This window comes from Myxine glutinosa, chromosome 1, assembly GCF_964187855.1.
Source record: "Myxine glutinosa chromosome 1, kmMyxGlut1.1, whole genome shotgun sequence".
NCBI classification, from domain to species: domain Eukaryota; kingdom Metazoa; phylum Chordata; class Myxini; order Myxiniformes; family Myxinidae; genus Myxine; species Myxine glutinosa.
Window position 1 is genome coordinate 171,236,270 of NC_136261.1, and position 26,512 is coordinate 171,262,781.

A 26,512-nucleotide genomic window follows, 5' to 3' on the forward strand; every position below is an offset into this window, starting at 1 on the left:
GCGGCCATCTTGGATTTTGACGTGGCGACCCAATTTTCAATAGCCTTCTTCCTTGTGGCGAGATACACCCACACACCAAATTAGAAGTTGGAACTTCGCTTATTTTTCAAGATATGCATCTCACAAGTGTTGGACATACATCGTGGCAGCCTTCTTGGATTTTGACATGGCGACCCAATTTTCAATAGCGTTCGTCCTTATGCCGAGATACACCCAAACACCAGATTAGAAGTTGGTACTTCGCTTATTTTTCAAGATATTTCGCTCACAAGGTTCAGACATATATATGGTGGTGGCCATCTTGGATTTTGACGTGGCGATGCAATTTTCAATAGCGTTCTTCCTTATGCCTAGATACAACCACACACCAAATTAGAAGTTGGTACTTCGCTTATTTTTCAAGATATGCAGGTTACAAGGTTCAGACGTACATGGCATCAGACATACATGGCGGCGGCCATCTTGGATTTTGACGTGGGTTGCACCCACACACCAAATTCGAATGCGGTCCTTCGCTTACGCACGCACGGATGGACGGACGGACACACGGACGGAGGGGAAAGCCATAGTCCCCCTTTCGCTCCGCTGAGCGACGGGGGACAAAAAGGAGTCATTATGCTGTTTTCTGTCACAGTGTGTACCGCAATGAGCATGGAGAAAAGAAAGAAAACCGGAGAATTGTCTATGGAGGTCAGACAAGATTGTAGCCAAGCATGGACAATCTCAAGGCAATATGTCCAACTCCAGAGACCTTGATGTTCCTGTGTCCACCGTACGCAATGTTATCAGGAAGTTTAAGGCACATGGCACTGTTGCAAACCTCCCTGGACATGGCCGCAAGAGAAAATTTGATGGAATATTGCAACGAAGGATTGTTCGAATGGTGGAGAAAGCATCTGATCAACTGCCAAACAGATTCTAGCTGACCTCCAGACAGACACAAGGTACTAAAGTTTCAACTTGCACCATCCTTAACGAACTCAATGAAAGGAGGTTCTCTGGTAGGAGACCCAGGAGGACCCCATTGCTGAGACAGAAACAAAAGAAAGCCTGACTATAAAGTTTTCCAAAACACGCCTGAACAAGCCAAAATCGTTCTGGGAGAATGTCCTGTGGATATTATTATCAAGTCGAGAGTGTCAATAATTTTTCAATGCCATTTCTTTTTATTTTCTGATTTTAAAGGATATATTAAGTTCTGAAAAAACAAACAAACAAAGGTTCTGTAACATTAACAGTGAAATAAAGAATTTTGGAGACCAAACACTTTTGTCAATTTCAACTTATTTTAGAGAAAATTGTGAGTTATTTGAGAAAAAATCCAAGGGTGCCAATATTTTTGGCCACAACTCGAAGTGGTACCTTGGATTGATACTTCGACGTTAGATCCTTATGTGAAAACATTTGCCACAACGAACCATTATATGATTGGGTGACAATGAAATGGACATTTATTTATTCAGCATTTATCTACATTCACGTGAAAAAGTAAGTACACCCCATGTAAAGTTTTGACTTTTTCAACATATTTCAACATACAGCTATTTGATCTTCATTTCAACAATATTGGTAGATAAAGGTGATATAATATAACAAATATCATGAAACATTTACATTTTGTAGTCCATTGTATGATTTAAATAAACATAAATGCAAATGTCGCATGTGGAAAAAGTAAGTACACCCCTATATTTATCACTACTTCAAATACCTAAAATTAGAATCAGGTGAATCAGAATAGGTGCAAATGATTAGAACATCGTTAGAGAGGATCGTGGAGGAACCTGTCTTATTTAAACCTCAGACATTTAGTTTGGCTTGCTCTTTGTTGTTGAAGTGTGCGGGGTCACCATGCCTAGATCAAAAGAGCTCCCTGAGGCCTTCAGAAAGAAGGTTATAGATGCCGACGAGTCTGGGAAGGGATTTAAAAAGATCTCCAAACAATTTGAAATCAATCATTCGACTGTCCGGAAGATCATCTACAAGTGGAGAAGATTCCAAACAACTGCCAACTTGCTCACGCCAGGCCGCCCCAGCAAGTTCAGCCCGAGAGGAGACCGCAAGATGTTGAAAGAAGTCTCTAAGAACCCCAGAATGTCATCATGGGACCTACAGGTAGCTCTTGCCACTGTTGATGTCAAAGTGCACGAGTCTACCATTAGAAAGAGGCTGCACAAATTTGATCTACATGGGAGGTGTGCCAGGAGGAAACCTTTGCTGTCCAGAAAGAACATCAGGGCAAGACTAAAGTTTGCCAATGAACACCTAGGCAAAGACCAGCACTTCTGCAACAATGTGCTCTGGACAGATGAGTCAAAGGTAGAGCTATTTGGCCACTGTACTAGAAGACATGTTTGGCGAAAACCAAAGACAGCATTTGACCACAAGAACCTGATACCAACTGTAAAGCATGGTGGTGGAAATATTATGGTTTGGGGCAGCTTTGCTGCATCAGGGCCTGGGCAGCTCACCATCATATAATCCACTATGAATTCTTCATTGTACGAGAGGGTGCTTGAGGATAATGTGAGGCCATCTGTCGGAGAGTTGAAGCTCAAGCGAAGGTGGACCTTGCAACATGACAATGACCCTAAACATACCAGTAAATCCACCAAGGAATGGCTGAAAAGAAAGAAATGGAGAGTTCTGGAATGGCCAAGTCAAAGCCCGGATCTAAATCCCATCGAGATGTTGTGGGGGGATTTGAAACGAGCTGTGCATGCAAGAAACCCCTCAAACATCGCAAAGCTGAAAGAATTCTGCATGGAGGAGTGGGCAAAAATTTCTCCCAGTCGATGTCAGAGACTGGTAGATAGTTATAAGAAACGCCTACTTGAGGTTGTTTCTGCCAAAGGGGGCAACACCACCTATTAGAGCCAAGGGTGTACTTACTTTTTCCACATGCGAAATTTGCATTTATGTTTATTGAAATTATACAATGGACTACAAAATGTAAATGTTTCATGATATTTGTTATATTATATCACATTTATCTCTGAATATTGTTGAAATGAAGATCAAATAGCTGCATGTTGAAATATGTTGAAAAAGTCAAAACTTTACATGGGGTGTACTTACTTTTTCACGTGACTGTATGTCAGAGGTTTGCACCTCATGATGTCACATAAATAAATCGCATCAACAACAATCACGTGTTCAGATTTTTAGGGCAGATAATGTATAATATTAAAATATTACTACACTATTTTGGCCAGTACTGCAACATAATATGATAAATTGGGCGTCTCATCGACCAGCATTATTTGGTGGAAGTTAATTATCCATCGATGTCCTTAGCGAAGAGCACACGAGCTATTGTCATTATCTATGCCAAATCCTGCTCAAACCTTCAAGGGGCACTGCATCAGTGACACCACTGCTCCCCTGCAAAAACTGATGCGAACCCACAGCCATGTGCTGCATTCATCCGATGATGAAGAAGAGAAACTCATTCGATTGAATACTAAAGACATTTTAAAAACGAATTTTCACTTCCACACATTACCATCGTGTATCTTTGTACAGACGCTGATTATAATGACAACAGAACCAACTAGAACGGCGCTCAGCCGAGAGCATATCTCCGCCTGGCAGATAGTTTACGTTTTGTATCTCAGAGTAGAGGAGAAAATGACGATACAAAAATCACATTTAATCAAAATCAATCACAGGAAGCACCATAGGTCCAGTCTTTTATATCCTGATCACCCCTCGTTTTTGGCCATAATCACTCAATGGTGAAGAATCGCTTAAAAACTTCTACTAGCTGGATCCGGATCTTCACCGAAATCGAATCGATTCTTGCTTGTCAGACACCCAACCTCTCCAACAAGTTTCGTTCAAATCCGTCCACAATTGTTTGAGATATCCTGCTGTGTATCGATTTTGGCCCAATCTCCCAATGGTGAAGAATCACTTAAAAAAATTAAATAATCATATCCGAATCCATATTCAGATCTTCACCAAAATCGAATCTGTTTGTCCTTGTCAGACACCCAACCGGTCCACAAAGTTTCGTCCAAATCCGTCCACAACTTTTTGAGATACCTGCTATATATCGTTTTTGGCCCTGTCTCCCAATGGTGAAGAATCACTTTAAAAATTCTTGTAGCCGGATCCGATTCCAGATCTTCACCAAAATCTAATCATTTCCTCCTTGTCACATACGCCACATCTCTGCCAAATTTCGTCCGAATCCGTTACCAACTTTTTGAGATATCTTGTTCACAAACGGACAGACAAAGAGACAGACAGACAGACGGGTGAAAACATAACCTCCATCCACCTTTGGTGGCGGAGGCAACTGGAACCCCACTCGGTAGAGAGCAAACCTCCGTCAGGCTAAACAGTTTACGTTTCATACCCCACTGATAGATCATACTTGGCTCCAGACCTGAACCAAATTCTAATAAACTTGTTCTCGTCACACCCAGCCTGCCCACAAAGTTTCGTCCGAATCCATCCAAAGCTTTTTGAAATATCATGCTATATATTGTTTTTTGCCCAATCAATCTCTCAATGGTGAAGAATCACTTTAAAAAAATTCAGATCCAGATCTCGAACTTCACCAAAATCTAATCATTTCATCCCCGTCACATACCCAACTTCTCCACCAAATTTATTCCAAATCCATCCACAACCTTTTGCGATATGTTGTTTACAAACAAACACAGCCAGGGTTGAAAACACAACTCCCATCAACCTTTGGTGGTCGATGTAAAAATATGATTATTTCATCAATATTTATTCCTTATACAGTACTGCAGCATCGGTTAAAATAATTGTACTTCATCAACTGTGTGTGTGTGTGTGTGTGTGTGTGTGTGTGTGTGTGTGTGTGTGTGTGTGTGTGTGTGTGTGTGTGTGTGTGTGTTTGACATGGGCAAAACACCTTTACATGACTGGTATTCTCCTTTATGGGACCTCATGCAACAATTACGTTAAGATTTCACAATTTACGCCTCAATTGACTTATTTTCGATCGTCTCCACCAACATTATTTCTGACAGCAGTACATCCCTATTTGTCTCAGTCACTCCAAATGATCCACTCTTCCATTTCACTGAAATGGCTGCGAATTCTCATGATTAGAGCCACAGTGAAATGACACTTGCATTTGTTTTTTATTGTCCTTGCACATGATCATTCTTCATTACCAAGTCAAACTTGCACCCCCCCCCCTCCCCCACCACCAAGTTTGCCGACTACGAGAAAGGCATTCATTTGTATCTTGGCTTTTCATCATCTTCGTACGAATTCATTCTTCTCCCCCAGGCTGTCCAAAACTTCATTCCGATAATCATAGAAATCTCCGTCAACTTGCGCCACTCCACATTTCTCAACTACCCATAGTGTGCATGTAGTCTCTGTTAGCAAACGGGCATCATGGCTCACCACAACCACACCTGCACCAACAAAAATATGAAAATATAAACTTTAGCAGTTTTAGCACCACAAAATACACAATAAAAACAAGATGGAGAATGCATGTGCCCTACCGATGTGATATTTTTCCAAATCCAAAAAGGGCATAACTTTGTGAAAATTTAACAAAACGCCTTGAAACTCAAACTTGTTCTGTAACTTATAATAAAGTAATGTACCAAGTTTCAGTTTAATATGTTAAAGGATAAGGGGAAAAAAAAGTCTGAAAAACAACAGGTGGGACGGACAGATGGAGAGATGGGCAGACAGACAGAGAGCAAACCTATGGTCTCCTCTAGTGAAATCGGTAGGGGACTAATAAAGCAAGCAAAATAATGTGCGGTTAAAAATAAAAAAAGGTGAAAGGAGAAGTGTGGGGTGGGGAGGAGAAGCCACACATTTGATAAAAAGCTGGGAATAGGGAGGGGAAAAGGAGTAAAGACATAGGTGGTGGTGTCACCAGCAATGGCATACCTCCTTTGAAGTCATTGATGGCATCTGCCAATGCATCGATTGATTCAATGTCCAAATTGTTTGTTGGTTCATCCTACAGAAAGGCAACAAAAAACAAACATTACAATTAAAAAATGTTGACCTGGCTGTTATACAAAGTCCAAGCCCCATTTCCATTTTAACCTAGAGAGTTAATAAAACTCCTTACCATGCACAGTCTTGAGAAAAGGGGACATGAGAAGGGTCTTTTAAACTCTTCCATATTGCGTTTCTGAGCATGGCTATATTTCCTACCATGTTGAGCCACCTTGTTGTCCTACCATGTTGAGCCACCGTTTCTGAGCCACCATGTTGTCTGAGAAAGCGAATGGCAAATTTGATTGGTCGTGATATAAAATGCCGTAATATTTTGTCCAAGTACAGCTCTGCTAAAGGAAGGTTTTTGAAAGTGGCAATGAAGTGATTTGTGTTTTAAAATGTTCAAGTATATAATTCAATTGAAATAAAATAAAGATTTTAAAGGATGTAGAAAAATGAATTTGGATGTTTACCGCTGTTGCTGCACCGTCTTTTACAGGACCTTAATTAACATGTTGCATTAGTTATTCGTGGCTATTTTCTGTGTCCTTTGTGACGACGTTAAAACAGCAAGTTTCCTGTTTGGAATGATTTCCAATTTTGACTGCCAGACAGACAGACATAATAAAAAAAATGACTTTACTCCTTCCTGTCTGTGGATGCGCAATCAGCACGAGATTCCATTCAATTTGCCAAATTCAGAGCCAAGGTACTGCTAAACTGCAGGTTCGTGTTCTGATTCGTGTTTTACAGTGTTCAAAATATAAAATGCAATTGAAATCAAGTTGATCCTCAATCATACACTGACATCTGTAGACAGACAGACAGACAGACAATGTGAACCAATTAATTGCTTAACTCCACTTTTCGGTATGCACATGAAGGGTAAACATGCAGGTAAATTATTTGCATGCAGGAATTGGTGTAAGATACTCAGCAAAATAAAAGAGAGTGGGAAAGTTAAAATGAAAATGCCAAACAGTGAAAACAAATTCAAACATGAACAGTAAAAATAGGACCACTGGAGCTGTAGCTTATCTGGGCACTGGCCTAAGGTTGTAACCCAAATTTGGTAGCATTCTGAATGGTGGGTCTGGAGAAGAAGATTTTTGAGTCCGCCATTTTGACCTACTTAAAGTCACGTGACCTAAGTCCGCCATTTTGACCTACTTGACCAAGTCACGTGACTGGAGCGAGCTTTGCAATACCAGTTACCAGTCTACCAGTCAGGAGCGGAACCTTGTTGCCAAATTTCAGCCAGATCGGTTCAGCGGTTTGGTCAGAGAATTTGAAATAGGAGACAGATAGACGGACGGACAGAAGGACAGAAGGTGCACGATGACAACACCTTCTCTGGAATTCCAATTCCAGATGAGCTAAAATCAAGATATTTCTGTCATAAAAAGTGTAAAATGAATTCATAAAACCAAATTAGGTTGTGCAATTTTACGTTTCTTATAGAGCCAACATAAAAGGATTTATTTTAATTGAAGCACAAAATCTATTTCAGCCCCCACCCTCCTCCCTCACCCCTATAAGTCCATGCAGCTGTGATAGTTTCTCAGTTAAACCTTCAAGGGTGGGAATAAGGGTATTCCAAGATAAACTAGATGCTATCTATATTATAATAGCCGTAGATGATTCTGTCTGTCTGTCTGTTGGGCGTCTGTCCGGGGTGTGGCTCACTCGGTTTGCAGAGTAGCTCCACCCATTCTGGGAGTGGCTTCATATAATTATAAACAAATATCCACCATTTTATTAACTCGCATAGCTTTGAGGCCTGTTTTGTAGGCCCGTGGTGTCTTGCTCTCTCTCCCAGTTTTATTTCAAATCAAATTCGATATATCATTTCATTTTTCACAGTCGCTAACATCGTTTTAGACTCGGGTGAAAAAAAACGGGAAGAAAATCCGATGAAAGTTGCCCTTTATAGAACGAAATGAATTCTCAAAGGCCTGTAACTTCAAGGCCGTTGAGTCTCTCTCACGCCTTTATCTCCAATCTAACTCACCATATGATTTCATTTTTATCGATGGTTTTAGACTCGGTGTCAGCAATAATTGAGAACATTCCACACACGAGGGAAAATGCAGAGATATATTTTTAAAAATCGCGTCATGGTGTATCATACACCGCCCAACATGACACCGACGGCAACGTGTCGATATATATTAAAAATTCGCTTTTGCTTTTCCGTTAAGATATATTACTTTTTCGTTTGATGACAGTCGTCACAAAAACGTCAACAATGATGCCGACATATATTTCTTCGTTTTTATTTCATTCAACATTATTATCCGGAAGTAAAATATGTTTCAGGAAATTACCGAGAGATATTTCTTCGTTTTTTAAAATTAGTTATGTGCGCATACACTTTAAATAGGTTTATTTGAAATCTTTAATTTTCCACAATATAATTTACTTGCCATTTATCATTTGATGATTACGAGACAAATTCCTCTTGAGGATCATGAGAATTCATGCGCTGCGTGGCAACTTCCATTTCCAAAATGAATGAGACGATCGATGAAGAACGCAGACTTGAACAGGATGTAGCAAGAAAACGAATGAGACGGGCGAACGAGTCCATCGACGAACGTCAATGCAAACTTGCGGGGTCACCCGTGGGAATCCCACGGGCATGGATGTGTGTGACATTTCGACATATTGAGTTCGATGCTGCACATTCATTTTTACAAAATGGTTACTGGCAAGTCATCAGATCCAGAAATGGTGTAATGAACACAATTTATTTACGCGCAAGCACGAAAGCAAGACGGCCCGATTTCCGATTCCGACGGGCGAGACGGGCCGATTTGGAGCAAGAAAAAGAACGAGACGGGAGAAAAACGAGAGAAACGAGACAGGGAAAGCCGATTGGAGAGGCGAGTGAGGAGCGATTGGAGAGGCGAGTGAGGAGCGATTGGAGAGGCGAGTGAGGAGCGATTGGAGAGGCGAGTGAGGAGCGATTGGACAGGCGAGTGAGGAGCGATTGGAGAGGAGTGTGAGGAGCGATTGGAGGGGAGAGTGAGGAGCGATTGGAGAGGAGTGTGAGGGGCGATTGGAGAGGAGTGTGAGGGGCGATTGGAGAGGAGTGTGAGGCGCGATTGGAGAGGTGTGTGAGGCGCGATTGGAGAGGAGTGTGAGGCGCGATTGGAGAGGTGTGTGAGGCGCGATTGGAGAGGAGTGTGAGGCACGATTGGAGAGGAGTACGAGGCGCGATTGGAGAGGAGTATGAGGCGCGATTGGAGAGGAGTGTGAGGCGCGATTGGAGAGGAGTGTGAGGCGCGATTGGAGAGGAGTGTGATGCGCGATTGGAGAGGCGTGTGAGGGATTGGAGAGGAGAGGAGTGTGAGGGATTGGAGAGGTGAGGGATTGGAAAGGAGAGGAATGTGAGGGATTGGAGAAAAACGAGAGAAACGAGACGGGGAAAGCCGATTGGAGAGGCGAGTGAGGAGCGATTGGAGAGGCGAGTGAGGAGCGATTGGAGAGGCGAGTGAGGAGCGATTGGAGAGGTGAGTGAGGAGCGATTGGAGAGGAGAGTGAGGGATTGGAGAGGAGATGAGTGTGAGGGATTGGAGAGGTGAGGGATTGGAGAGGAGAGGAATGTGAGGGATTGGAGAGGAGAGGAGTGCTAGGTGGAGAGAGGAGAGTGTCAGGTGGAGAGAGGAGAGTGTCAGGTGGAGAGGAGTGAGGGGTCACATATTATGTGAAATAAATAAATTGTGTTCATTACACCATTTCTGGATCTGATGACTTGCCAGTAACCATTTTGTAAAAATGAATGTGCAGCATCCAACTCAATATGTTGAAATGTCACACACGTCCATGTCTGTGGGATTCCCACGGGTGACCCCACTATATTTCTTCGTTTTTATTTCATTCAACATTATTATCCGGAAGTAAAGGTTCACATGTTCATTTCACGTGTGCAAAAACAAACTCCATTTCACGTGTGCATGGACATGAAACACAGACGGGAAATTGCTTGGAGATATTTCGTTCGAAGCAATTATACACCGCCCAAATAAAATATTTCACCGATACACCGAGCGAATTTCAGCGAATTTCACCGAGTTTCAGGAAATTACCCAGAGATATTTCTTCGTTTTTATTTCATTAGTTACTAGCAGAAGTACTCAGCGTTGCCGGGCGGGGGAGGGGGGAAGGGCACGTACACTTTAAACATGTATATACATGTGGGATGTGGGATATATACATGTGGGACGTGTGTGTGTGTGTGTGTGTGTGCGTGTGCGCACGCGTGCATATATGTGTGTGTGTGTGTGTGTGTGTGTGTGTGTGTGTGTGCGCGCGTGCATATATGTGTATGTGTGTATATATATGTCTCTGTGTGTGTGTGTGTGTGTGTGTGTATGTGTATATATATATATATGTGTGTGTGTGCATATGTGTGTATGTGCGTGCATGTGTGTCGATGTACATTTGTCTGTACGTGTGTGTGTGTGCGTGTATGTGTGTATATATGTGTGTGTTTTTGTGCATGTGTATATATGTGTGTGTCTGTATGTGTATATGTGTGTGTGTGTGTGTGTGTGTATATGTGTGTGTGTGTGTGTGTATGTGTGTGTGTGTGTGTATGTGTATGTGTGTGTGTGTGTATGTATGTGTGTGTGTGTGTGGGTGTACATGTGTGTACATGTGTGTATGTGTATATATGTGTGTGTATATGTGTGTATGTGCATATGTGTATGTGTGTGCATGTGTGTCGGTGTACATGTGTGTGTACACGTGTGTATGGGTGTGTATATATGTGTGTATGTGTATATATGTGTGTGTCTGTATGTGTATATATGTGTGTCTGTATGTGCATATATATGTGTGTGCATGTGTGTGGGTGTACATGTGTGTGTACGTGTGTGTGTGTGTATGTATGTATATGTGTGTATGTGTATGCATGTGTGTGTGTGTGTGTCTGTGTGTGTGTATGTGTATATGTCTGTGTGTATATGTGTATGTGTGTGCATGTGTGTGTATACATATGTGTATGTGTATATGTGTGTATGTGTATATGCATGTGTCGGTGTACATGTGTGTGTACGTGTGCGTGCATGTGTGTGTGTGTGTGTGTGTGTGTGTGTGTGGATGTGTATGTGTGTTTGCATGTGTGTGTATATATGTGTGTGTCTGTGTATATGTGTGTATGTGTGTATATGTGTATGTGTGTCGGTGTACGTGTGTGTGTGTGTGTGTGTGTGTGTGTGTGTGTGTGTGTGTGTGTGTGTGTGTGTTTTATTGTGAAACTGCAGTGCAGGTGCAGCATCTAACTCAATATGTCGAAATGTCACACACGTCCATGCCCGTGGGATTCCCACGGGTGACCCCACTAGTTCTTCATTCTCCATCATTAATAGCCTCATTATTCAAACACCTGTGTGTGTGTGTGTGTGTGTGTGTGTGTGTGGATGTGTATGTGTTTGCGTGTGTGTGTATATATGTGTGTGTATGTGTATATGTGTGTATATGTGTATGTGTGTCGGTGTACGTGTGTGTGTGTGTGTGTGTGTGTTTGTGTGGGTGTGTGAATAAGAGAGAGACCGAATTGTGAGATACAGAAATGAAAAAACGAGGTGTGTGTGTGTGGGTGTGTGTTATTGTGAAACTGCATGTGCAGGTGCAGCATCTAACTCAATATGTCGAAATGTCACACACGTCCATGCCCGTGGGATTCCCACAATATAATTTACTTGCCATTTATCATTTGATGATTACGAGACACTTCCTCTTGAGGATCGTGACAATTCATGCGCTGCGTGGAAACTTCTATTTCCAAAATGAATGAGACGATCGATGAAGAACGCAGACTTGAACAGGATGTAGCAAGAAAACGAATGAGACGGGCGAACGAGTCCATCGACGAACGTCAATGCAAACTTGCGGGGTCACCCGTGGGATTCCCATGGGTGACCCCACTAGTTCATAATACTTACCCTGCGCAGTCTTGAGAAGGACTTTGTGCGAGCCAACTCTTCTGTTTTTTAATACTCTTTTTCTTTGATCCAATATGGCTGCCAAACCAGTGATTGATGACGTCAATTTATCAAACTATATTTCCCATGGGTTATTGGGTAATTAATCAATTACTTAAAGTTTCGCATTGATCGGTTAAGCAGTTTCAGAGAAGAGGATTTTCAAAGATGTTCGCTTAGATCCAATATGGCTGCCAAACAAAGTGACCTATGACATCATAATTTACACTTTGGCTCCAATTTGATAGGGTATAAGGTGTGTGAAGTTTTGTGTTGATTGGATAAGGTTGGCTTTTCTGTCCAAGATAGCTGCCAAACCACGTGACCTATGTATGACATCATCATTTCACACTATACATAGCAATGGTGTTGGATGATATTTGGAAAGTTTCACTTGAATAGGTTCAGCTGTTTCAGAAAAATAATTATAATTATTTTTTCTTTGATCCAACATGGCTTCCAGACCATGTGACCAATGATATATTCCTAAACACCATGGTATCCCCAAGGCTTCGGGAACATGTGGGTTAAGGTTACCCTCGATCTGTCCAGCCGTTCTGGAGAAGAAGATTTTATAAAGGCTTTCGGTTAAATCCAATATGGCTGCCAGACAATGTGACATGTGATTTATTCATTGACACCCCAAGTCTAGTAGATCATGTGCACGAAGTTTCGCATTGATCTGGTCAGCCGTTCTGGAGAAGAGGGTTTTTAATGTTTTAAAAAAATGTTCAAGCCGACATAGCTGCTGAACCACGTGACCTATGATGTCATCAATTTAATTTTGTCTACCAAATTCTCCCTCGGTGACCCTCAAAAATTTTCATACTGATCGGATCAAGCATCGTACTTGTTGAATTATGACGTCATAAGGAAGGCACCAATAGCATCACCATTAACATATGTTATTCCCCAAGGGGACTAACTACTTGACAATGAGCCATGCATGATTCAATATTTTTCCAGAGGTTTCGGAGATATAGAGGTGCAATTTTTTTCGGTTTTTCCAAGATGGCCCCTGTACGACATGACCTATGACGTCATAATTATCATAAAAAAAATTCTCCAGGGTGAGGCACTCTTTTGGTGAAAAATTTCTGTCCGTTTGACCAATAGTTGCAGAGAAATTTTTTTATATACTCATCGAATCAAGTGTTGTACATGTCGAATTATGACATAATTGAGGCACTGACATCATTAACATATGTTATACCCCATGCGAAGTTCTTTACCATGAGCCATGTTTAAAGTTTTCCCATGGAGTGGTTTCAGAGATAGAGGTGCAAAGTTTTTCCAAGATGGCAATGTACCACGTGATCTATAACGTCATAATTATTACTAAAAACTTCTACAGGAGGAGGTGTTCCTATGGTGAAAATTTTGTGTCAATCTGACCAACAACATATGCACGTACGTACACAACTGCTCACTTAACCTCACTTTTCGCTTCGCGAGCGCAGAGTAATGACCGATCTCTAATGTGCACACCTGGCACAAAGCATACTGCAGCATTCACCTTAAAGGAACAATGCAGCACAGAAAGTGGTTTTGTTTGGCGAATTGTACATTGATGATATAGAATCCCGTTAGGACAAATACAATAAGGCAAATCTTGATAAGACAAAATAAAATAAGTTTTCAGTTAACCAGTCTCTTAATTGTGATTCAAGTTTGATTAAACTGGAACACACTCACTCGATGGAGGTGCTGACTCGCACACTTTTCTTCGTGCAACCACCCGAGAGACAGCGCTAACCTATACTGCTGTGTGGTCGCTATGTGAGTAAATATCGTCCTGTAAAAATTTTCATTTTACACTTTGTGAGCTCAAAGTGGAACCCGTCTGAGACATTCATAATGTGAAGCTCTGTGCCAACCTTGCTGATACCAGCGGCCTTCAATGTCCAGTTATCCTGCCGACAAACATACCCCACAGACGGGATGTTCTTAAACTCACACACCCCACCTATGGTTGGGTGATAAATAACATACATGGTTTACCCTAGTGGCTGCTGCTATAAATCACAATGCATTCACCACGATGACCAAGAACAGTCAATACTGTTTAGCAGAACTGCTTGCTGGAAGTGCATCAAAATGTTCACTTCTTATTCCGGATGCTCCTCCCTCTCCCCCCGCCACCAATTCTCACCAGAATGAGGATGTCAGGCTGTCTGCACGAAAGCTCTGCAAAAAGTACTCGTGCTTTCTGCCCACCTGGAAAGAATGTCACAGGACAGAAGCAAACTCAGTGGAAATCAAGTGAAATTGTTTTAAAACAATGAGTCGTGCTGTATTTTTACAAGAAATTGGTTGTATTTGGAATGGTTCACATTCGAAATTGAAGGCAACACCATCATCCTCAGTTTGAGACTTCAGTTTGAGTTTGACTGGTACAGCGACACACAATGCAAAGTTGAGTGAATGAAACAGAGTTCAATCTGTTTGTATATTTATTGTTGTGAACATTTGATAAAAACCAGGAAAGTGTCATATATCTGAGAATGATGTACATGCCGATTATATAATGCCACTTTGGGAGTTGATACCCCTCCCATGCACCCCTACAGTTTTCATTCCCTGTGCTTTTGGACCCGCCCTATGCAGCCACTGACAACTATCTGTCCGTGTGAGAATGGATGCAAAAAGTCAAGCTGGATTGGACTGGAACCCAGAAACTCTTCCCGGTTCGGTTTGGGAGTTAACACCGGTAGTCGTCTTTCTAAACATATCTCTAGCTTTTGATAGTCTGGCTCTCCAAACTCTCTTCCTATGGCATCCAAGGCCACTCCACACATGGCTGACTTCCTTTTGTTACGTTCTGTGACCTCTTCTTCTATTATTTTTCCTCTTCTTCTTCACCCCGCCCGAGCTTGGCTTACGTGATTTTACCCAAGATTTGAGATCCTATGATTGGCTGTGGAGTGGAAGAAAACTGAGTATGATTGGGAGGTGGAGTTGTTCCCGTATTAAGTGCTTTTGGACTTTTGACTCAGAAAGCCGCAATGAGGGGATTTCCCAGGCAAGAACCGGAATGCCTGATGTTTTGAGAAGTGAAAGATATTCGTGGCACCTCCGATGGTGAAGGAAAGTTCAAGACAGATCGACTGCTCTGAGAAAATGAGGCAGCAATGGATGGGCGACCATAGAAGGCCTCATTCCCAGGTGGTGGCTTGTGCTACGCAGTGAGGCCTGGTCACCTCTATGGTGGCGTGACTCCGGTGGGGATTTCACTGAGGGCAAAACAGTTTGAAGCTGAGACCTCGGAGGTCAGCAACAAGAACACCAAGCCAGAGGGACCATGGAGTGTGGAGCATTCTGCTCTCCATCATCCTCGTACCATTCTGCCACCTCGACCGCCAGAGATATGGGCACGTTAGTAAACAAAGACACCACATCGAAGGACACCATGGATCCGTGCAGTTTGATGGTCACATGCTTCACTTTCTGAACAAAATCCGAGCTGTTGCGTAAAGTTCGCTCCGTTTTTCCCACCAAATGCTTGAGAATGTTGGAGAGAAACTTGGACAAAGCATAGGATGGTCTATTGATACATGAGACAATGAGACGTAGTGGAACCTCTTCCTTGTGTACTTTCGGAAGCCCGTATGACCTCGGTGAAACTCCATTGTTGCTGTATAATTGTTTGTAATGTGTCATCGACAGACCACCTGTTCTTTTAATTTCAGTGAGCAGCGAGTTGAACCTACGTGCCTCCTTTTTGGTTGGATCGGAGGGAAGCCGCTCCTAGGTCGATGTGTCCGCCAACAAGTCATGCATCTTCTCATTGTACGCATGCCGATCCATCAAAACTGCTGCACATCCTTTGTCTGCCGGAAAAATCGCCAAGTCATCCATCCCACGTAGTTCTTGCAAAGCCCATCGTTGTACCCAGTTCAGATTGGAATCGTTGCGGGTTGGGCGCAGAGGATGAAGTAAAAGAGAAGCCACACGTGAGCTCACCTCGTTTTTAATGTTGTCAGAGAGCCCCGTGATGGATGACTCAACCCGAGATACCATGACGTCATTATGAATAAACCGTGGTGTGATTGCAAAGTTTAAACCTTTCTGTAATAATCTGATTTGGGCTTCAGTTAATTGTTTACTTGAAAGGTTAATCACCCATCGGTTCTGGATGGAGTCTGCGTCTTGTACGGAGTTTGTGTCCTGGGTCCTGGTAGGTGCTTGTGTCACATCTGGATTCTTCCCTCAAAGCGGCGAACTTGTTCCGATGTCGCTTCCCCACCGATGTTCTGGTGTTTTCAGCGAAAGTGCGGCCTCTTTGTTCTACCCAAAACCATAACTCACCAGATAGTACGGGATGAATTGAATCCGAAACTCGTCGTACCCAGTCAGCAATCTTTGTAAGGCGATGATGACACGTCAATATGTGCAGACGGAGGAATTTCCGTCCTGCGGCACACGCATGATCTGTGGAGCTTTCCAACCTGCCATGGGGGGTCTGAAGCAGAGGGATTTCGCAAGTACATCCTGCTCCAAGCAGCGATGGTTGTACTGTAAATGGGCCTTGGTCACTTCGGTCTGTTGCAGAAGTTTGGTGTGGAGACGGCATTGCTTGGCGATGTTCTCCCCATGGCTTTCACCAATAATATTAAGTAACGACTTGCGGTGGGGATTAAAATCAAATGAATCAAATGAAATCAATCCAAACAGGTGGCCATGTTCCCCTGTGGGATAATGCCTGCATTTTGGGTGCTACCCCCAGTAAACGCAGAAGGAGGATTTTGGAGGCATGGCATGTGGAGGAATCTGTTGTATCTCTCATGGAGGAGGTGCTTGACTTACCACGAGCGTTTGTCCCTCATGCAGAAACATACCAGAGAAACTGTATTACCAAGCATATAAATTAGTACCTCGTTTGCTGTCACTTTGATGTACATTATTACTTTATATGCATATCCACATTTAGCCCCACCCCTCCATTCCCCGGCCCCCTCCCACCTTCACCCCTTTTTCTAACAATATTTCACAGTTTTTCTGGAATCTCAGGCAATTACTTTTATGTTTACAATATATCCATATAGCTCAATTGATTTAAATTACCACCATCACTTGAAGCGAGTTTTTAATCATGTTTGTTTGTTTTTCATAGATTTATTTGAATTATGTTGCGGTTCGTTTGATTTAACGGTTGTTTTGATTTAACATCCCAATATGTGTTTCAGTTGGTTCAACGGTTTTTGGTTTAATTTATGGTTTAAATTTGAATGGCACGAGTTTGTTCCAGAATGGCATTGATTGGTGGTTTCGGTGTCCCTACCCCCTTTTTCCCTTCATATAAAGGAGGGTGTAGAATTGTTTTTCTTTACTCTTGAAAAAGGTCAGTGGACGCACGGTTGTCTGTGTTGCTGATCGAAATGTCGAGCAGTTATTTATTTTGCTCATTAAAGGTTGGAGAACTCAAGATGGATTCATTTGATTTTAATCCCAACTGCAAGTCATTATTATAATATATATATACTAGCGGGGTCACCCGTGGGAATCCCACGGGCATGGATGTGTGTGACATTTCGACATATTGAGTTATATGCTGCACATTCATTTTTACAAAATGGTTACTGGCAAGTCATCAGATCCAGAAATGGTGTGATGAACACAATTTATTTATTTCACATAATATGTGACCCCTCACTCCTCTCCACCTGACACTCTCCTGTCTCCACCTGACACTCTCCTGTCTCCACCTGACACTCTCCTCTCTCCACCTAGCACTCCTCTCCTCTCCAAACCCTCACATCCCTCTCCTTTCCAATCCCTCACCTCTCCAATCCCTCACACTCCTCTCCTCTCCAATCCTTCACACGCCTCTCCAATCGCGCCTCACACTCCTCTCCAATCGCGCCTCACACTCCTCTCCAATCGCGCCTCACACTCCTCTCCAATCGTGCCTCACACTCCTCTCCAATCGTGCCTCACACTCCCCTCCAATCACTCCTCTCCAATCGTGCCTCACACTCCTCTCCAATCACGCCTCACACTCCTCTCCAATCGTGCCTCACACTCCTCTCCAATCGCGCCTCACACTCCTCTCCAATCGCGCCTCACTCGCCTCTCCAATCGGCTTTCCCCGTCTCGTTTCTCTCCTTTTTCTCCCGTCTCGTTCTTTTTCTTGCTCCAAATCGGCCCGTCGGAATCGGAAATCGGCCCGTCTCGCCCGTCGGCCCGTCGGAATCGGAAATCGGCCCGTCTTGCTTTTGTGCTTGTGCGTAAATAAATTGTGTTCATGACACCATTTCTGGTGTTGGGCTAGCGGCTAGGGTGCCGGCTTAGGATCCTGGGTTCGAATCTCGGTCGATCGCCGAATTAATGCCAGGGGGGTTGACTCAGCCTGTCATCCTTCCGAGGTCGGCTAATTGAGTACCAGTTCACTGGTAATTCCCTGTTTGTCGTTGAAGGCGGCAAAAAGGGTTGGCGTCAGGAAGGGCATCCGGCCGTAAAACATTGCTTCAAAAAGGGGACAAAAAAACAACAACTACCACGGTCCCCGAAAAGGCCAACCCCCGCTTTGCGGGGAAAAATGGCCTCTAAACGGTGGTTTTTACACCATTTCTGGATCTGATGACTTGCCAGTAACCATTTTGTAAAAAATGAATGTGCAGCATCTAACTCAATATGTCGAAATGTCACACACATCCATGCCCGTGGGATTCCCACGGGTGACCCCGCAAGTTTGCATTGACGTTCGTCGATGGACTCGTTCGCCCGTCTCATTCGTTTTCTTGCTGCATCCTGTTCAAGTCTGCGTTCTTCATCGATCGTCTCATTCATTTTGGAAATAGAAGTTTCCACGCAGCGCATGAATTGTCACGATCCTCAAGAGGAATTTGTCTCGTAATCATCAAATGATAAATGGCAAGTAAATTATATTGTGGAAAATTAAAGATTTCAAATAAACCTATTTAAAGTGTATTCGCACATAACTAATTTTAAAAAACGAAGAAATATCTCTCGGTAATTTCCTGAAACATATTTTACTTCCGGCTAATAATGTTGAATTAAATAAAAACGAAGAAATATATGTCGGCATCATTGTTGACGTTTTTGTGACGACTGTCATCAAACGAAAAAGTAATATATCTTAACGGAAAAGCAAAAGCGAATTTTTAATATATATCGACACGTTGCCGTCGGTGTCATGTTGGGCGGTGTATGATACACCATGACGCGATTTTTAAAAATATATCTCTGCATTTTCCCGCGTGTGTGGAATGTTCTCAATTATTGCTGACACCGAGTCCAAAACCATCGATAAAAATGAAATCATATGGTGAGTTAGATTGGAGATAAAGGCGTGAGAGAGACTCAATGGCCTTGAAGTTGAAGTTACAGGCGTTTGAGAATTCATTTCGTTCTATAAACGGCAACTTTCATTGGATTTCCTTCCCGTTTTTTTTCAACCGAGTCGAAAACTATGTTAGCGACTGTGAAAAATGAAATGATATATCGAATTTTTAATATGTATCGACACGTTGCCGTCGGTGTCATGTTAGGCGGTGTATGATACACCATGACGCGATTTTAAAAAATATATCTGCATTTTCCCGCGTGTGTGGAATGTTCTCAATTATTGCTGACACCGACTCTAAAACCATCGATAAAAATGAAATCATATGGTGAGTTATATTGGAGATAAAGGCGTGAGAGAGACTCAATGGCCTTGAAGTTACAGGCATTTGAGAATTCATTTCGTTCTATAAACGGCAACTTTCATCGGATTTTCTTCTCGTTTTTTTTCAACCGAGTCTAAAACTATGTTAGCGACTGTGAAAAATGAAATGATATATCGAATTTAAAATAGATATCGACACATTGCCGTCGGTGTCATGTTGGGCGGTGTATGATACACCATGACGCGATTTTAAAAAATATATCTCTGCATTTTCCCGCGTGTGTGGAATGTTTGTGGAAAATTAAAGATTTCAAATAAACCTATTTAAAGTGTATGCGCACATAACTAATAAAAAAAACGAAGAAATATCTCTCGGTAATTTCCTGAAACATATTTTACTTCCGGCTAATATGTTGAATGAAATAAAAACGAAGAAATATATGTCGGCATCATTGTTGACGTTTTTGTGACGACTATCATCAAACGAAATAGTAATATATCATAACGGAAAAGCAAAAGCGAATTTTTAATATATATCGACACATTGCCGGCGGTGTCATGTTGGGCGGTGTATGATACACCATGACGCGATTTTAAAAAATATATCTCTGCATTTTCCCGCGTGTGTGGATTGTTCTCAATTATTGCTGACACCGAGTCTAAAAGTAAAACCATCGATAAAAATGAAATCATATGGTGAGTTAGATTGGAGATAAAGGCGTGAGAGAGACTCAATGGCCTTGAAGTTACAGGCCTTTGAGAATTCATTTCGTTCTATAAACGGCAACTTTCATCGGATTTTCTTCCCGTTTTTTTTCAACCGAGTCTAAAACTATGTTAGCGACTGAGAAAAATGAAATGATTTATCGAATTTGATTTGAAATAAAACTGGGGGAGAGCAAGACACCACGGGCCTACAAAACAGGACTCAAAGCTATGCGAGTTAATAAAATGGTGGATATTTGTTTATAGCCACTCCCAGAATGGGTGGAGCTATGGGTGGAGCTACTCTGCAAACCGAGTAAGCCACACCCCGGACAGACACCCAACAGATAGACAGACAGACAGACAGAATCATCTACGGCTATTATAATATAGATATACACAGTCACATGAAAAAGTAAGTACACCCCATGTAAAGTTTTGACTTTTTCAACATATTTCAACATACAGCTATTTGATCTTCATTTCAACAATATTGATAGATAAAGGTGATATAATATAACAAATATCATGAAACATTTACATTTTGTAGTCCATTGTATAATTTAAATAAACATAAATGCAAATTTCGCAAGTGGAAAAAGTAAGTACACCCTTACATTTATCACCACTTCAAATACCTAAAATTAGAATCAGGTGCACCAGCTCAGGTGCAAATCATTAGAACATCGTTAGAGAGGATCTTGGAGGAGCCTGTCTTATTTATAAAACCTCAGACATTTAGTTTGGTTTGCTCTTTGTTGTTGAAGTGTGTGGCATCACCATGCCTAGATCAAAAGAGCTCTCTGAGGTCTTCAGAAAGAAGGTTATAGATGCCTACGAGTCTGGGAAGGGATTTCAAAAGATCTCCAAACAATTTGAAATCAATCATTCGACTGTCCAGAAGATCATCGACAAGTGGAGAGGATTCCAAACAACTGCCAACTTGTTCAGGCCAGGCCGCCCCAGCAAGTTCAGCCTGAGAGCAGACCACAAGATGCTGAAAGAAGTCTCGAAGAACCCCAGAATGTCATCACGGGACTTACAGGTAGCTCTTGCCACTGTTGATGTCAAAGTGCACAAGTCTACCATTAGAAAGAGGCTGCACAAATTTGAAATACATGGGAGGTGTGCCAGGAGGAAACCTTTGCTGTCCAGAAAGAACATCAGGGCAAGACTAAAGTTTGCCAATGAACACCTCGGCAAAGACCAGCACTTCTGGAACAATGTGCTCTGGACAGATGAGTCAAAGGTAGAGCTATTTGGCCACAGTACCAGAAGACATGTTTGGCAAAAACCAAAGACAGCATTTGACCACAAGAACCTGATACCAACTGTAAAGCATGGTGGTGGAAATATTATGGTTTGGGGCAGCTCTGCTGCATCAGGGCCTGGGCAGCTCACCATCATATAATCCACTATGAATTCTTCATTGTACCAGAGGGTGCTTGAGTATAATGTGAGGCCATCTGTCAGAAAGTTGAAGCTCAACCGAAGGTGAACCTTGCAACATGACAATGACCCTAAACATACCAGTAAATCCACCAAGGAATGGCTGAAAAGAAAGAAATGGAGGGTTCTGGAATGGCGAAGTCAAAGCCCGGATCTAAATCCCATCAAGATGTTGTGGGAGGATTTGAAACGAGCTGTGCATGCAAGAAACCCCTCAAACATTGCACAGCAGAAAGAATTCTGCATGGAGGAGTGGGCAAAAATTTCTCCCAGTCGATGTCAGAGACTGGTAGACAGTTATAAGAAACGCCTACTTAAAAGGTGTTTCTGCCAAAGGGGGCAATACCACCTATTGGAGCCAAGGGTGTACTTACTTTTTCCACATGCGAAATTTGCATTTGTTTATTTAAATTATACAATGGACTACAAAATGTAAATGTTTCATGATATTTGTTATATTATATCACCTTTATCGATCAATATTGTTGAAATGAAGATCAAATAGCTGTATGTCGAAATATGTTGAAAAAGTCAAAACGTTACATAGGGTGTACTTACTTTTTCACGTGACTGTACATACATACATATATATACATATATATACATATATATACATATATATATACATATATATACATATACATACATATACATACATATACATACATATACATACATATACATACATATACATACATATACATACATATACATACATATACATACATATACATACATATACATATACATACATACACATACACATACATACATACACATACATACATATATATATAATATATATATATATATATATATATATATATATATATATATATATACAGTATATATATATATATATATATATATATATATATATATATATATATATATATATATATATATATATATATATATCCACACCTCAATATATATCTGAAAGGACATTCTGGCATATCAGATCATCAGGCATCCAAAACCATAATTTTTTCTCCTCTTCTTAACAATCATCCTTCCTTTAATCACATAGCCTCATCTCAGAACATTGTGCCATTAAACCTCCCCAAGCTGACCACTTTACAAATTTACAGTTTTTCTTTCCTGAGGGTTTGCTTCTGTATCCATCTTGTCCACTACATGCGTCTTTCCTACCCCTAATTCCCTATATCCCTCATTCGTCCAAGTCTCCCTCTATTTTGTACCTCAACCTTGCCGTTAGTTTGCCACCCCCCCCCCCCCCTCTTTCCACTGTTCTTTTTACTCCTTGCATCCTCATCCATTCTGTGTTCTAATTCTTCCATGAGCCTCGAATTTATATAAATTGGGCGAGATCACGGCGAGGTCACGTCTTTTCGAAGCTGTTCCATGCGCTCATGCTTTCGAAGCTAAGTAATCTTTCACAATTGTGTTTTTGTCGAGACTGTATCGATCTTTCGGTGTGTGTACCTATAGCGTGTCTTTAGGAAAATTTTCGGTGCTAATTTTTCGTACATGTATACACAATCGTCGGTTAATGCGTATCGAGTATTCTGAGGCCTAGTACTCGTAGGCTTAGGCTACCGTACCGTCTCCGACCTTGTGGTTTTGTTTTTCTCTCAGCGGTTCGTCGAATGCGCTGCAATTATTTTCGTTCTCTGTTTCGTCCCAGTCGTTCACCCCATACCTCCTTGTTTAATATCTCTACTCAAAAAAAAAAAACCCCCAATTTTTTTTCCTTCTCAGGTCTTATTCGTTTATTTGTTGTTCTCATTTGTTCGTTCGTTCTTCGTTCACGTTGTTCGTGATCACGCGATCACGTGGTTAGAAATGTTTAATCTCTCCCCTGAACAACTATTTTCTCTCATATATTATAACACCTTTTTCTTCTTCTCCTACAAAAGGATGCTTTCGTCTTGCTCACCAAATCTATTCATTCCAAAAAATAATAATAATACCATCTCTTCCAGTTCCTCTTTTCTACATTCCATAAAACTCTCCAGAACTCCACCCCTCCTTCAGCGTCCTCAAACGTATTTTTGACTCGAAGGTCTCAAACTCATTTTGCAAAAAATGTTCGTTTCCCATGAATCGTACACTTTTCAAAATCCAATCTCACCCCTCCCCTCCAAATCTTCCCCATCCCCCCCTTCCCTCCAAAACTTCCCCATCCCCCCTCCCCTCCAAAACTTCCCCATCACCCCTCCCCTCCAAATCCTCCCCCCTTGCCCCTTCCCTCCCCTCCCTCCTAAACTCCCCTCACACCCCTCCCCTCCGAGCCTCTCCCTCGCTCCTCCCCTCCTAGACTCCCCTCTCACCCCTCCTCCTCAAAGCATCCTCCCTGCTTCTTCCCCCTACCAACTTTCACCTTCATCTCCCCCAACCTTCTGCCACGCTCTTCCCCCTCCTCAAATAACACCTCACTGTGCCTCACCCAATCTCCATCAAACCTTTTGTCCGCCCCATTCTTCCCTTTCTCCAAGCTATTCTGAATTCTCTGAAATCTCTGACACACCTTCAACAGCTCTCCCTACCTCTTCCACCTCTTCCTCCTCTTCCACATCTTACCCTACCCCTCCCCCCCCCCCCCTGTTCTGTACCCGATGCTCCCCCTTCCTCTTCATTAACGGTATGGACCTCAAACATCCGGGGCCTTCACTCAAACTTGACTGAACTCTCCATACAGGTTGCTTCTGACAAACCAGATGTGATCTGCTTAACAGAAACTTTCCTCCTTCATGATGTCTCTGATGCCTTGGTATCTCTCCCAGGTTACTTCCTCCTCCGGTATGATAGACCTGAGCCTCGTCCTGGAGGTGGGGTTGCTATCTTTATAAAAAGACTCTCTTCCTCACTTGCCCTCCACTGCCCTCTCTCCACCTCACCCCCAGGAATACCTTTGGCTACGGCTTCCCCTTCGCTCCCACCTTTTGTTCATATGTGTGTTGTACCATCCACCAAACAGTGATGACTCCATCTACATCTCGCTGTCTGATAATATGGACCAACTTCTATCTACCCATCCCAACTCTCTCTTCCTCATATGTGGTGATTTCAATTGTCACCATGCCAGTTGGCTGGGTGTGGGTACCTCTCTCACCAGCCATGGCTCTTCAGCAAAGGACTTCTGTGACTCACTGGGACTGACACAATCTGTCAATTTCCCGACCCGGATCTCAGTCAACAGAGCATCTTCTCTTCTGGACTTGGTTATGACTAACTTCCCTGAAAATGTCTGCTGCTCTTCTTCTGCTCCAATCGGCTCATCTGATCATGTGCTTGTTAAAGTGGACATCTCTCTGACCATTCTCAGAGAGCCTCCTCAGCGTCGATGAGTCTGGCATTTCACTCAGGCCAACTGGCACGGTCTTCAAGCAGCCATCAATCATCTGGACTGGTCTCCCATCTCGACCGCCTCTGACATCAACTCATCCTGGGAATTCTTTCAAAGTAAATTGCTCTCTCTCATGCACAGATTTATCCCATCTAGTCTTCAGTTGTCATACCCTTCCTCCCGTCCATGGTACACGGATTCTTGTGGTGAGGCTGTTGCCCAGAAACAACTTGCTTTCGTCTCCTGGAAAGCAAATCCAACGGAAGGAAATCTCATTTCCTTTCACAAAGCCCGAAACAAGTGTGTGTCCACCCTCAGGAGAGCCAGGAAACAATATCTCACCGTTCTCAAGCCCGAACTCTCTTATCTGTCTCCCTCTTCCAAATCCTGGTGGCGTCTGGTCAAATCTGCTTCTGGTGTTTGTTCCCCCTCCATCCCCTCCCTCACCTCAAACGGCTACACGGCTGACTCCGCACGTGAAAAAGCTGATTGCCTCAATTCTGTGTTTGCCTCTAAATCTTGTGTCACAAACCCATCCCTCTCTGTACCCACCGTACCCAGTCGCTCCTGGACTCTGTGTCCTTTCCTCCTGACAAGGTGGAAAAGTTTCTGTCAACCCTCGACTCTGATTCTGCAACTGGTCCTGACGGCATCAGCCCACGGGTCCTAAAATCATGTTCTTCCGCTCTTTCACTCCCTCTTTCTGTTCTCTTCACCCTCTCTTTTGCTCAAGGTCATCTGCCATCTGCTTGGAAATCAGCCAACATCACCGCTTTGCACAAAAAGGTGCAAAAACAGATCCTAGCAACTACAGACCAATCAGCCTTCTCCCAATTATCAGCAAAGTCATGGAATCCATCATTGTTTCAGATATGAAATCTTTCCTCTTCTCCAATGGCTTGATCTCTGATCATCAATTTGGTTTCAGACCTGGTCACTCTACTCTGGACATGCTGCTTCTGCTTTCTCAACAATGGATGGAGGTCCTCAACGCCAAACAGGAAATTAGAGCTGTCTCCCTTGACATTTCACGTGCCTTCGATACGGTCTGGCACCCTGCTCTGCTCACCAAACTCTCCTCCTTTGGTATCCATGGAAATCTCCACGCATGGCTGGCGGACGTCCTCTCTGGTCGTAGTCAACGTGTGGCCCTGAATGGGTTTCTCTCATCTCCTCTTCCTGTTCAGGCTGGAGTTCCCCAAGGTAGTGTACTGGGCCCTGTGCTTTTTCTGGTCTTCATCAATGATCTCTCTGACTCTCTTGAAAATCCTCTCTATCTCTTTGCTGACGACTCTACTCTCTGTCGCTCCATTCCTCATCCCTCAGATCGGCAGTCTGCAGCCTCCTCACTCTCTGCAGACCTGGACAAAATCACAGACTGGGCAAACAAATGGAACATGTCTTTAAATCCTGATAAATCTCACACTCTTACGATGTCTCTCCGAAAAGACCGACTGGACAACCCTCCCATCC

General features: G+C 42.7%; 1 protein-coding gene across 3 annotated transcripts in view; it reads right to left on the reverse strand.

Moving 5' to 3' along the window:
- Positions 1-3,631: 3,631 nt before the first annotated feature.
- Positions 3,632-26,512, reverse strand: part of ABCF1 (ATP binding cassette subfamily F member 1) — a 175,824-nt gene continuing 152,943 nt past the window's right edge. For all 3 annotated transcript variants that reach the window (XM_078780068.1, XM_078780061.1, XM_068122175.2), the window contains exons 38-40: positions 14,098-14,162; positions 5,899-5,971; positions 3,632-5,405 (exon numbers count right to left, since the gene is read on the reverse strand). In XM_078780068.1, the coding sequence (XP_078636194.1) occupies positions 5,242-5,405; positions 5,899-5,971; positions 14,098-14,162 (302 nt within the window). In that variant the 3' untranslated portion in view covers positions 3,632-5,241. The remainder of the gene's footprint in view (positions 5,406-5,898; positions 5,972-14,097; positions 14,163-26,512) is intronic.